Source organism: Oenanthe melanoleuca, chromosome 1 (genome assembly GCF_029582105.1).
Source record: "Oenanthe melanoleuca isolate GR-GAL-2019-014 chromosome 1, OMel1.0, whole genome shotgun sequence".
Lineage (NCBI taxonomy): Eukaryota > Metazoa > Chordata > Aves > Passeriformes > Muscicapidae > Oenanthe > Oenanthe melanoleuca.
In genome coordinates, this window is record NC_079333.1 from 101323083 (window position 1) to 101336328 (window position 13246).

Genomic DNA, 13246 nt, shown 5'->3' on the forward strand with positions numbered 1-13246 from the left:
TTATGTGCTTAATGAATGTCTTCCAATGTGTCCACTACCTTAAAAATATATTTTAAAAAAAAGCAGTGGGGCTGTATTCAAAGATGGACAAACCTTCCCTTTGAGTTCAGTTTACAGAACAAGAGGTCAAAAAGCTGCACGTAGAACAAGAGCATCATTTACAGGAATCTGCACTGCGTGGGCAGTTGAAAATAATCAGCAACTTTATAAATGTTATATTTTGAGGAACTGAATTCAACTTTCTTATAATTAAGTCTTCCAAAACCAATGAGAACCTTCATTATTGTTATAGAAAGTACACATAAATTCAAAAATCTCTCCTTCTGTCAAGAATAATATATACAAGGCTCCCAACTAGCACTTGAGCTTTATTTTCTTTTTTTTTCTCCCATTTTGCAAGTTCTTCAGTAGGAGAACAGAACAGCAAACAACTTCAGCTGCATTGTGTAGATTTGCCTCGGTGAGATCTGAGCCAGAAGCAGAAGAAATTAGTCCACACAGATATCCACACTCCTTCCTTTGAAGGAAGCTAATTCCTTTAAAAATGTCTCAGCTGAGTGTGGCCTCACACCATCTTACTGTGAAGGTACAGTCAGAGCTCCGCCCTTCCTTCCCTTGCAGGCTTCCCTGGGACAGAACCCTCTATTCCTACTCTGCAAATAGTATTGCATAATAAATACTACAAGAAAAAAATGCTCTATCCAAACAGTGAACAAGAAAGTGAAGGAAGTTGAATGAGCTAGGAAAAATAAACCATTCTCCCTGACTCAATATTTTCTAGTTTTGGACTAAATTATTTCCCCTTTCTGCCTGTCTTGTATGTCTGTTGAGGGTTAAGGAAATATCACAGGTTATTGCTGTACCCTCCTGTACCTGGTCTACAGACATTCACAGGCATTGCTAAAGAACAGCTAAGGAAAAGACACCTCCTGGAGAATTTCTGTAACTCAGTAATCCTTAACACTACAGCAGTATTTCATGTTTTGCATAAATGTCTGTCACGATATTGCTTCCTTCCTTCTTGGATCTAGAGAGACCTCAACCCTTGCTGAAAATTGTCACATCCTATCTTGAGTTAAAATCCACTCAGAACACAATACTGCAGCTTTTAAAAGAGACAAAAGAAATAACACAAACTGCACACTTTTCCTATGAATTATACCAATCAATTAAGATTTAAATAAGATCCCATGAGATTAATTCCTTTCATTCCTAATCTACATGGAGATGCTGTAGCCTTGCATAAGTTCCCAATGAGCTGCAGTTCTTGGCCGTGGTTTTAGAATAGAAGCTCCCTGTGACAAGTGAGGGAAGTAGAGGGGGGATCTCTGGCAAAGCCAGGAGGGATCATTATGACCTAGTACAAACTCTGTGGATCCTTCTCCAAGGGTTGCAGCACATTCTTGAGCAAGATGATCTCTAAACTATAGCTAGGTTCCAAGAAGAAAAAATACCAGTCCTGGCGAAAAGATTTGAAAAAAATAGAAAATCTTTGACAATATTTGGCAACTGATTGAAGTGCTGCTTCACTGTCAGTCTTGAAAATGTGGATGTGGATCTTACTACAAGACTGAATTTGTCTCATTTCAGTTGTAGCTAAGGGCTGCAATGAAATCCCCTGCTATTACACGAGTAGTAAGTGCTGTTCACACCCCATCCAAGATTCCAGCTGAAGCACTAACAAACAACAAAATTAAAGAGCTGGGTAAGGTATCTCGCAAAGCATTCCCAAGTGGCAGCAATCAGATTTTGCTTATCACGGAGCAATTGAGGCAAAACACCCCAGGTTTGAAGAACTACCAGAATGTGGTGTAATGGCAAAGGTAAATCTATTTTAATGGGGTCTGTGAATTCTGGTTTACAGGCACTGTCTGTCACTGGTAATTTTTCAGGCCCTTCATTCAGCATTGTTGGCTTTTGCAATTTCATTCCGGCTCTTGCAACACCAGCGGTTTTTCTTGAACCACAAGTTACCTTAACATGCAGTAAGGAAGGAAGACCGAGATTCTATTTTTTTAAAGCCAATGAATATCTTTGCATGACGCAGAGTAAAGCTTTAAAAGATAAAAGAAGCCGCTTCAGAGATGTATCATAAATAGCGTAACATGTCTCAGTCATCCACGATGACACAGCCTTGCACAGTTCCTCGGCAGTATTGGCTCCGAACAGATTTCCAGCGGATACCCCGGCTTGGCATCTCCCCAGCGGGGTCCCGCCTCAGAGAGCGTGGCGTTTCTTTGCGCTCTCCCCGACAACGAGCGAGACACGTTTCGCTCCGCGGAACGCCGCCTGAAGGCACAAGTGACCCGAAAGGGGCTCCCGGAGCCCGGTCCCGCTGCTGTCCGGGAGTGACCGGGGCTGCCCTCAGGAGCCCGCCGGGCTCTCCCGCCGCCCGCGCGCCGCCGCCTCAGGGCGCCGGGGCGGGGCGAGGAGCGGGGGCGTGCCGGGCGCGCGCGTCACGTGACACGCCCTCCTCGCGCCCCCCGCGAGCCGGGCCCCGCCCCCGGCGCTCCGCCCCCGCCGCGCCCCGGGCGCCGATTGGCTGCGGGCTGACACCGCGCGAGGCAGCGCCCCCCGCCCCGCCCCTCCCGCCGGCTTCACCCCGGCCGCCACGCGCCGCCGGCCGCGAGCTGCCCGCGCGGCGCCGGCGCGGCAGTTACGGAGCGGAGCGGGCGCTGAGGGGCCCCATGGCCGCGTCGCTGGGGCCGCTGGTGGGAGCCATCGACCAGGGCACCAGCTCCACCCGCTTCCTGGTGAGCACAGCGCGGCGATCGGGGCGTCGCCGGGGGCAGGCGGCGCCCCCGCGGCCTGAGGGGCGCCGCGGCTTCCGAGCCTTTACTCCCCTCCGTCCCGGCGGGGGCCTCCGCCGTGCCCTTGGGGAAGGGCAGGGGAGCGGGCCCACAGGGCCGGGCTGCGCTGTCCCGGCTGCAGCCTCCTGTCTCCCGGAGAAGCGGCGGCGCTCGGCCCGGCGGTGCCGGGTCCGCCGTTGTCCGCCCGTGCCGCGGGGAGCGGTCCCGGCACCGGCTGCTCTCGCTGCCGCTCCAGGGCACCGCGCGGTCCCGCCGCTCCCGCTGCCTGCGCTCGCAATCTGACAGGTTTTCAATCTGCCGGGTGTCTCGCCCCGAATGGAATCTAATGGACAAGGTCCGCAGGCGCTGGGGAAATAGATCTGTGCGAGTTCGGCGGCTGTGATTAGCTGGTGTTCAAACAATGCGTTAACTCCCCGCTAAAACCTGCCCGGGGCCTGCTGGAGTGACTGCTGCAGTTCCAGCCCTGATGTCAGTGCATCTTGTGCACTGTAGGCATTCAGGTGGCTGAACCTGCACACCATGTGAAACACCGATTTCTTTAAATACTAGAGGCAGAGAAGTTTAAGGATAGGAGAATTAATATATTCATCGTATTTTTGACCCTTCAGTTAAAGGATCTAGTTATTCCTATATTATGCAATAGACTGTAACTAATAGACTAATGTAACTAATTTATGTCTATGAAACTTACTATAGATACTTCTGGCTTGCAAATCTCTACAAATATCCTGTCCCCTAGTCAGTTAAGTCTTGGTAGTTTGACTTAATTGAAGCCCTATGACAATTTCCTCCATGAAAGTGGAATAGAGATAATTATTAGATATAAAAGTTGTCAAATGTGCAAAGTATTAATTGGGAAGCTGAATGTTTTGGTTTGCCCTTGCTTTTTTTTACTTTTATTTTTACTTTTTTTTTAATTTTTTTTTTTTAATGATTTCAAAGTGAAGTCTTCCTTCATGAAGCAGGGGACTAGAATATCTTTTTGACCTATGTTACCATTATTACTCAATATCACGACCTTCATGCAATTGTCAAATGACAGAACACAGCTCTGGGGGTGGAGAGAAACTCCAAACTGACAAATGACACCAGTGGGCTGTCTCAGATGCCAATCAGGAATCCTTTTTGGGAATGTACTTGAAGAAGGTCCCTGTAACACATGAAGATAAATTCTATCTGCTTTTATGTATATGCCAAATTAACTTTTTTCTTATCCTAAAAGGATAACACTAGTAGAAGTTAAACTCTTTTTACAAGTAAATTTTCAAGTTCCTTTTAGGAGTAATTTCTTACACTATACACATTCATCAATGGCTTTTATGCAGTTGGGGAGATTTTGCCTGTCTACAAGTGGATTCAGATGCTTTCTAATTTTTTCAATATGTATATTGTGTCTGTCACTTTTAAATTCTTGTATCCATCTCAGTGTCTCTCAATTAATGTCAAAATACAGCATTGTCTTAAACTTTGCAGTGTGATCATGTCATTATGATAATAAAGCTACATGTGCTTGATCAGCTAAAATACATGATCACTGAGTTAAATCAGAACACAGAGGAGAGAGAAAGAAGAGGGCAAAATCTGTGCAGAGATCTGCCACAACTCACCTCAGTCATTCAGACAACAATACATATATCTGGAGGATTCTGTACTGGCAGGGGATTGCTGCAGTTGGAAAAGAGATTTTACTTTGAAATATTTCAAGCCAGAATGTAACATACTGTTGTCTGTGCCCAAATTATTTCCTTAGTTCTGTTGGTCTTTTGCTTTTAACTGTTTTGATTACATTTCTCACTGATCTCTCTGCACTTTTTAAACACAGTGTTCCCAAAAGTTTTTGTCTCCACCAAGTCACAAGTCAAAATCAACTTGCTGCTTACTTTGCACTTGCATATTCTGTAGTTCAATGCAATTGTTACCTAATTTTTTAAGTGGAAGACATATGATTTTGACCAGGTCAAAGGGTTCTTCTGGAGGAAAAGCTGTCTGGCCCAATGGGACCAAAGAGCAGCAGTTCAGAGTGTAAATTTACAATTACAGGTGGCAGATTTACCAGAGATGTCCACAGCACTCAGTACCGAGGAGTGATACCTCATTAGTATTTTCATCAACAGCCATGGGATGGGCTGGGATGGTCTCTCAGATGGGAGTCAGAGAAGCGGCCTGCCAGAATATTCATAAAACTTAACATAGTCTAACAAAGCTTTAACAACGTTTAGTTGAGACAGAATGCTAAGAAGCTGCTTAGTGAAAAAAGACATTCCTGCTGGACATGAAGCTGGATATATGAGCACTGCACATTATGAAAAGTTCAGAAAGTAATTGTTGCCATCTGTGGAGCACTAAGGAGACAGCATCTGTAACACTGTGTCTGATGTTGGGCCCTGCAGAGGGCTAGAGTTTGAAGAACTGGACGTCCTCCAACCAAAATAATCCCAGTTCTGCATGACAAGGCCATGGGAGAAGGGTTTGGGATGGCGGGGGTTCTTTCTTCACAAGAGGGACTAAGGGGTGTCCTCTGCCATCCAACCACAGTTTGTGGAGAACACAGAACCAGCCTTTTCTCAGATGTGCACAGGAAAAGCCAGTGAACACAAGCTGCATGCAGCAAGTGAAAAATCCAATAGATGTAAAGAAACTGTGAGGGCTCCAGATCTGGGGCTGAGAAGGTGTGCAGAATTTCCATCTTAGCAGATGCTCAGGGCTGACTAACAAAGGCCCTGAACAGCCTGGTTTTAAATGTAGGCTTACCTGAGCAGCAAGTTAGGCTAGGTGACCTCCTGAGATTCAGAGTAAATGATCCTGTGCACAGACACAAGTTTTGTTTCTCCTGCTTGTGTGAATGAGGACACTGTATGAGCACAGAGGTTAAAGAAGCACCAGAACTCAGGTGCATTTCTATTACTTATTTAGCTGCTTATTTAGCCTTGCCTCTCACACAGCTCACATACAGTGGAAGTTCTATGCTGTGGCTTTATCCTCCACATTCTCATCAGTGGGAAATCTATTTTACCCCTCTACTGAAGTAACATGACCTCTTGAGAAAGAGAAAAACTTGATTGTATAACTAGCAAGAAGGGTTAAAAATATTGTAAATACAGTTTTTCCCCTAGCTCTTATCACTTAAAATGCAGTGTAGTGTAGTCCCATAATTGTAAGCATTTCCTAGATGGTGATGGAGATCTGTTCATCACAAGCCTTCCAAGAAAGGTAATGTCTAGGAGACTTGTTGAACTGTACTTATTCATAAATTCTGATGGTGCTGCTCCTAGTCAAATACTAGAGAGGGAATTATTGTTTGTCTCTTATTCTTGCTCCAGCTGGGTTGATTTCAATGCAATTTCAGACCTCCAGCCCTAAGCTTGTTTGCCTGCAAAGCCATGGCTGTTCCAGCTTGACAGAAACTCATGAAGATACAGCATAGAATAACAGAAATAGCTTTTCTGCAGTCAGAGTTACATGACAAAGCTCGAAAGATATGAAAAGTTACTTCTAAAATGTGTTTTTATTATTGTCTTTTCAGCTGTGCTGCTTCTTGCATCATTTCCACGAACCTTATATTTCTGTTCATTCCTTCAAAATTGTTACAACTGATTGATATGGATTCTTTTCCACTAAGAAAACAAAACTTGAACATAATACACAACTCTATTCCTTCATGGGATGTGATGCATTATATTAAAGACCCTATATAAAGCTTGAATTAAGTGATCAGCCCCTGTGCCTCTCTGCATGTTCACATACAGGACGCCTATATAGGCCTTTCTTCTCTGCAGTCCTGAGGCTCAAGGCTCAAGCTCTAATTCTCTGTTGGGAGTAGAGGGAGGATATTGTTTATTCCTTTTCTTTAATCTCTCACTAGAGAATTCAGTACATAGCTAGTGGCTTTAACTTTCATCTCTGTTTAAGACAGCTGTTCAAGTCCAAATAACTTAGACAATTCTTCGTGACTACTGCTGATAAAATTAGGGCAAAACTGACTTTGGCTTTCCCCCCACACACACAACTCAGAGACCAATAGCATAAACTGGAATCAGTTCTTAGCAAATATGAATGGATTGAAAGCCTCTAGTCCCAACAAATTACAGAAATACACTTCAAACCTGTTTCAACAGGGATGTATTGACCTTATCTGAATTATTCATACTTACTGTCACTTATTTTTCTATCTCTCCACTGTCAAACAGGGACTATGTAGGGGATTTTTTTTGACAACAGTAGTGGTTTTTTGGAGGAAGTGGGAAAGGAAGGCTTTGAGGTCCCATTTGTTCTATTTATTCCCTATGTTATTTATAATTTTGTAGGTTTCTAATGCAGGTTTCTATCAGGTAGAATTCTATTTACCAATGTAGAAGTCATAGAGGCATTAGAATTGGAATTATTTTGGTCAGAAGTGACATTAAAGATTACCTAGTTCCAGCCCCCACCATGGGCAGGGACAGCTACCAGAGCAGGGTGCACAGGGACCCATCCAAACTGGCCTCAAGCAGGGATTGCTCCTAGTGAAACTTTTTAATCCCTTGCCCTGAATAACAGGGAGTGTCTGCTGCTTTTGTTGAGAATGTCAGAAGCTTCTGGGTTTGTTTGTGATGGATTAGCAAAGTGTGTTTGCTAGTTCTTCTCGATGGATATGAAAAAATCTCCGCATTTATAGTGTTATTGCTTCAGTTGAAAACCTATTCCTGTCACAGTTCATTGATGTGTCTGCAAGTCACACACTCCACATTCACTTGATGACTTTGTCTAATTGAATCTGTACTTCCTGGTACCAATAGGAATCCTTTGCATTATATCTTCTGTTTCAAGAAATACTGAATAATTAGTGATGAATGATTACCACATGATATTTAACACTGTTAGTATGTCAGATATATACATACAGGTTAAATAAAAAGTCTTCTATCTTTCTGTTTTTACTCTAAAAACCTAGTAAATGTGAATATGCTTTTGGCGGAAAGGCAATTTCAAGTAAAGAAATCTTACTGCATACATGCAAAACAAGCTCTGCTATTAACTATGTTGTGTAGCATTTTGAGATCCATATCCCATTATGCAAGTTGCTCCCAAATGTGTAGTACTGATAGAACTTTCTCTTTCATTATAATAGATCCATGTCAAGCCTAAGCTGGTAGATGAAACACAGATAAGTACATGAAGTGAAAATAACTCAGTGTGCTCTTTCTATGTAATCTTTCCAGCTGATAGAAGAAAAGAGTGATCATGTACCTTTTTAAGACTTCTTTTCTGGGCAGTGGAGCTTTCAGTATTTTCTAGAGTTTGTGTTGTTTTTATCCTTTGAGGTTTTCAAGACTTGCTTAGAAAAGTTCTTGAGCAACCTGGTCTAATTTCATTGCTGATCCTGCTTTGAGCAGCAGGTTGTACTAGAGATCTCTCAAGGACCCTTTCAGCCTGAATTATTCTGCAATTCTAAAATATAAGTAGAATGTTTCTAAACTTCCAAGTTTCACTCTAAGGATACTCCTTAAGGTTCCAAAGTAACTGGAGAATCAGAACTTTATCTCCTTTCTGTCAGAGTTGTTCTAATAGTTTCAGAGTAAAGTATACTGTGTAGATGATACGATGGGTTTATGGATTAAAAGCTTCAAGAGGAATTCCTAAAATTTGCGGAATGAGAAGAAAGCACTAACAAGTATAGAAAACATTCAGTTGTATCCTAGAGGGTGGATGGGTATAACTGAATTTTGTTTCTTTAACATGCAAGTGAGAACCATAAAAAGGTAGGATGGTGTCCTACTGACATGTTCTGCAGTTTACCTGAAGCTGCTGCTAGGTTTTACTTTCTAGGTCTCAAAACATTCTTCACACAAAAGATTCTGCATGGCTCTCAGGAGAAAGAGTCGTTCCCACAGGATTGCCTCCACTGCCCAGCCAGGCACTGTGGCTCACTCACCACACACTTCAGTTGAATGTTCCACCAGTGTCCCTCAGCTTGGCCTCGGCAGAGATTCCTTTTGGGAGCAGGCCACTGCTGGTTAATGAGGGCTGTGCATTCTCAATGAGCTGCTACTGCAAGGCAGAACCTCAGCTTGTGATTCCTTAAGAGCACCCGTTGTTAGAGTCCGCGTGATTCTCTATTCTGGGTTTTATTGTAGTGTATACAAATTTAAGTTACTTTGCATGTTCTCTTTTTTGATGTGTTGTGTTGCTGCAGTTGCAGGCTCAGTTTGTTCATGAGCTCTGTAATTGTAGTTTGTTTTGAAACAAAATGGGTTTTGCCTAGGTACTTTCTTGTTGTTCAGTTTGGTCCCTTCTATGTTTTGTCACACATTTTCACCCTTCCTAACAGTGAGCTAACCCAAGAAAACACACAGATAACACCAGCAATAGAATGGCACAGCAGCAAGAGCTAAAGAAATGTTATTATCAACAACAGTGGGTATTTTACTGAGAGATATTCTAAGATGCATCAGGAGTTTAACTTCTATAACCACCACAAGAAAAAATCTGTTTCTTTTCCAATGCATCAAGGAAAAAAAAAAACATTTAAAATTGACAGAGTGACAGCAAAGTTTGCCAAAATAATCTTTACCTACCTTAATTTTAAAAGTGCATGTATCTCAATCCTTGTTATATAGATATTGGGATTGATAAAATTACTATCCGTTGTCACAGAACTGCATTTGTTCAAAAGAAAAAATGTTAATTATTGTCATTTAAACATCCTTGTTCATAGAAAATTTCATTATGTAATTTATTTGCAGGTTTTCAATGCAGAAACAGCAGAGCTCTTGAGTCACCATCAAGTGGAAATAAAGCAAGAATTCCCTAGAGAAGGGTATAGGGTTTTTTTTATTTTTTCATTTGTGTACACTTTGGTAGAGCTTATGTATTTTTATCTATGAGTCATCAAAACTGAAGCTGATTAATAATTCTTAGTAACACAGTAACTGCTATTAAAGACTGGGCAGAAAAGAATGGCATGAAATAGCTCCCACTGGGAGTCCGGAATGTGCCTGAGTTATGGAAACTAAAAGTACTTGGTGTTTGGCTCTGAGCACTCATTTACATATTCAATGTCCAAACGATGAAGTTTAAAACTAAAGTTTAAATGAGACTTAACATCTCATTTGAGGTGATAAAGCTTGTAATTTTTACCTCTGAATCCTGGTCTTCAGCTTGGTCCATAGAAATATCTTTGTTCTCTGAGGTTTTGTTTGTTTGTTTGTTCCTAACTGACCTACCATTTGCTGCCAATGCCCTCTGTATAGAATAAAACATAACAAAACTCTTTGTTTGTAGATACATACAGCATGTCTTGTAGCTATAATTGTAGTAAAATTCTCAGCTTGTTTTTCAGACTAGTATTCTTTTTTCTTTTTATGTAATTTTTTTATTAACTGGTGTTTACTGTTTCTTAAAGATGGGTGGAACAAGATCCAATGGAAATATTAAACTCTGTCTACGAATGTGTGGAAAAGACCTGTGAGAAAATGAAAGAACTGAACATAGACATCTCTAACATAAGAGGTACTTATGGGTAGAGGGCTTTAGCATGCTCATGCTTGAGCAAGTCAGATACCATAGTTTTAAAGTTAATAAATAGAAAGGTGGCAGCATGTGCCAGCTTTAAACAAAACATTAAATTGTTCTTGAAAGGAGTTTTTTTGGGAGGAATAATGAGAAAATAAGTCCCTTGTGTATATTAGCAATGCAGAATCTACAAAGTAGACTTAACCTAAGCTTGTAAAATCACAGAGACAAATGATGAGGAAATTCTGACATTTAGTTTAGGACTTTAATTTAGGAAGGCTGTTTTACCTGTTAGTATTCTTGCTGTCTCAGTTTGTGACCAAAAGAGAGAGAAGTTTAAAGCATATAGGTTAATCAGAAAAGATGAATTCTTAGCAGTAATAGTTCTAGATTATACCTTGAAAACGTTGGAAGCTTTTTATTTCCCATTTACTTTCCTCTTCTCCTTACCTGTTCCTCCCTCCTCTCCACCTCTCCGTTCCCTCCCTTATCCCCCAAAAGGGGAAAACAAATCTTCTGAAAAGGATACTTTCTATTTTGTCCTGAAGCCATTGGAGTCACCAATCAGAGAGAAACAACAGTGGTTTGGGACAAGACAACTGGAGAACCTCTTTATAATGCTATTGGTAACTATGATACTTTCTAAATATGCAATGTCATAATATGAACATGTTATGGAAAAAATGCTTTTGTAGTTTCCTGTGCAGATCTGGTTGTGGCCTAACCTAGTAATTTCTTGGATTTTTTGATATCTGTGTTGTAAAATGTGTGTTTGTATACACACCTGCATAATTTTAAAAAGGCTATTCCATAAAAATTATTACTTAATTTTAATAAATCACTTTATTGGTTTTTCCAAAGAAACCCCCAATATTCCTGAGCGGTTCCTGGCACAAAATCCTCTGACTTCCACCAATCTCTTCCTTTGAAATTTTCAGGATGCCGTTGATTTAACTTTAAAGGAAAATCATGTTAAGTGGGTTTAATGAATACTTATTGATGACTTAATAAATACTTATTAATACTCAGAGTTTTATTTTTAACATACCTTAGTTTTTCAGATGCTGTCAGCTGAAAAATGGTAATTGTCTAGAATTGCTAAAATTTAGGTCATGTCAAGTGCCCAATATAGTTTGGCATGGTATGACTGTAAAACCAGGACTCTTCTACAGTCAAATGTATGTAGGTAACAGCTTTATCTAAAACCCAGTAGTACCCTGATAACTCCAACACAGTCTTTTAGTTGAAAGTTTACATAGAAATGGTAAATAATCAACCTATTTGTTTTAACCTCTTAATTTAGTCACAATTATCTGCTGCAAAATAGCATTAGTCACTTGTTTATATTCGGATAAAGTATATATTCTATTTGTGGAAAATTCTGTTTGTTTCTCAAATTATTTGTTCTTCTAAATCAAATGAGTTTATCTAACCATTTTAATTTTTACAACAGTGTCTTCAAAATATAATGACAATACAATATTCTTCCAACTGCTTGAAAAGATAAAAAATAGACAGGAATTTACTGAAAAGAGCTTTGGTTTCTTAGAAGCAGGCTGAATATGTCACTTTTGTGTATTAAATCACTTGATCAGTTAATTTTATTCGTGTTTTTAGTGTGGCTTGACCTGAGAACCCAGTCAACAGTTGAACATCTTCTTGATAAAATTCCAGGGAGAAACAAATCTTTTTCTAAGGTAGGAGATATTCCAGAACACTTTAATGGTAGCTGCTACAATATTTTGGATATATGTGTTTAAAATTCCCCAAAACAAAGTAAGTTGTGGCTTCTAGTCCCTTCTTTGTTTGTCAAGTAATAAAAAATGTGCATAAGACACCAATCTGAGACTGGAAAATTTTTAATTTCCTTAAAATAAATGTTTAACACTCCTTTAATTTCTCACTAGAGAAGTTAAATGAGTAATAGTGAAACCTCATTCTGTGCTATCTAGCCAATATTAAATAAACATTGCACAAAAATTAAGGTCAAGTCGGACTAAAACTGGCAAATAATTTATTGGTATGAAATGTATTATCCATTCTTATGCCTTAATATTGAAATTAATAGCATCCAATCTGAGAACTAGGGAGATCATTCATAAAGAGCAAATTCATTCTTTTTTTTATGAGCATATATATAACTATTTGAAAACTAAATACTTGTAAAAAGGTGTCACAATTGTTTGATTCATGTTGTCCTTTACTGATTGTATAAGTAGTATGTATTTTTAATATTATATGTTTTCCTACAGGCAGGAAATGTATGTCAAAAATTTATAAACTTACTTGATTTTCAAGTTCTAGTAGAATACAAATTTCATCTTTCCTGTGTTGTCCTGCTCATTTTTGTTGTTGTTACTTATTGTCTAGTTATACAGAGATATCCTAGATAAGACAGGCCTTCTGCAAACAACTTTTTCCACGTAGATGATCTTTGAACTGCATTTTGATCAGCTTTGATCTTTGTTCATTACTGCACTGGTTATGTTTTCAAACTTGTGTGTTGTATGCTTAGTACTTATTTAAATAACAATTTCATGTAATTTCTCTGAGTTTTGTATCTTTTTTTTTTCCTTTCACCATTTTCACATATAACTACAGTATTTATGGTAAAGATACTTGCATAGTGTTTAAATAATTTGTTTATATTTTACAGTTTAAGACTGGTCTTCCACTTAGCACTTATTTTAGTGCAGTGAAACTTCGGTGGCTTTTGGATAATGTGGAAGAGATCAAGCAAGCGGTTGAGGAACAAAGAGCTATGTTTGGGACTATTGATTCATGGCTTATATGGGTATGTATTTGTGAGTTTATTATCACTCCTCTTACAATGAATTTCCATGTCATGTAAATCTCCATGCATGTGATACATGATGCCCACTGATGACACAATGATGTCAATAAAAGCTACTACAGAAATTCCAATAAAGTTCCTTGCAAGATTA

The 13246-nt window shown here is 39.9% G+C and overlaps 1 protein-coding gene across 6 annotated transcripts in view; it reads left to right on the plus strand.

Annotated features, from left to right (window-relative positions):
* Positions 1–2560: 2560 nt before the first annotated feature.
* GK (glycerol kinase) overlaps positions 2561–13246 on the plus strand; it is a 33790-nt gene continuing 23104 nt past the window's right edge. For 2 of the 6 annotated variants that reach the window (XM_056495466.1, XM_056495492.1), the window contains exons 1-6: positions 2599–2753; positions 9533–9606; positions 10192–10298; positions 10850–10927; positions 11919–11998; positions 12958–13095. In XM_056495466.1, the coding sequence (XP_056351441.1) occupies positions 2688–2753; positions 9533–9606; positions 10192–10298; positions 10850–10927; positions 11919–11998; positions 12958–13095 (543 nt within the window). In that variant the 5' untranslated portion in view covers positions 2599–2687. Of the gene's footprint in view, positions 2754–9532; positions 9607–10191; positions 10299–10849; positions 10928–11918; positions 11999–12957; positions 13096–13246 lie in introns of all 6 variants that reach the window. The other 4 variants (XM_056495458.1, XM_056495485.1, XM_056495476.1 and 1 more) reach the window with 4 other exon arrangements.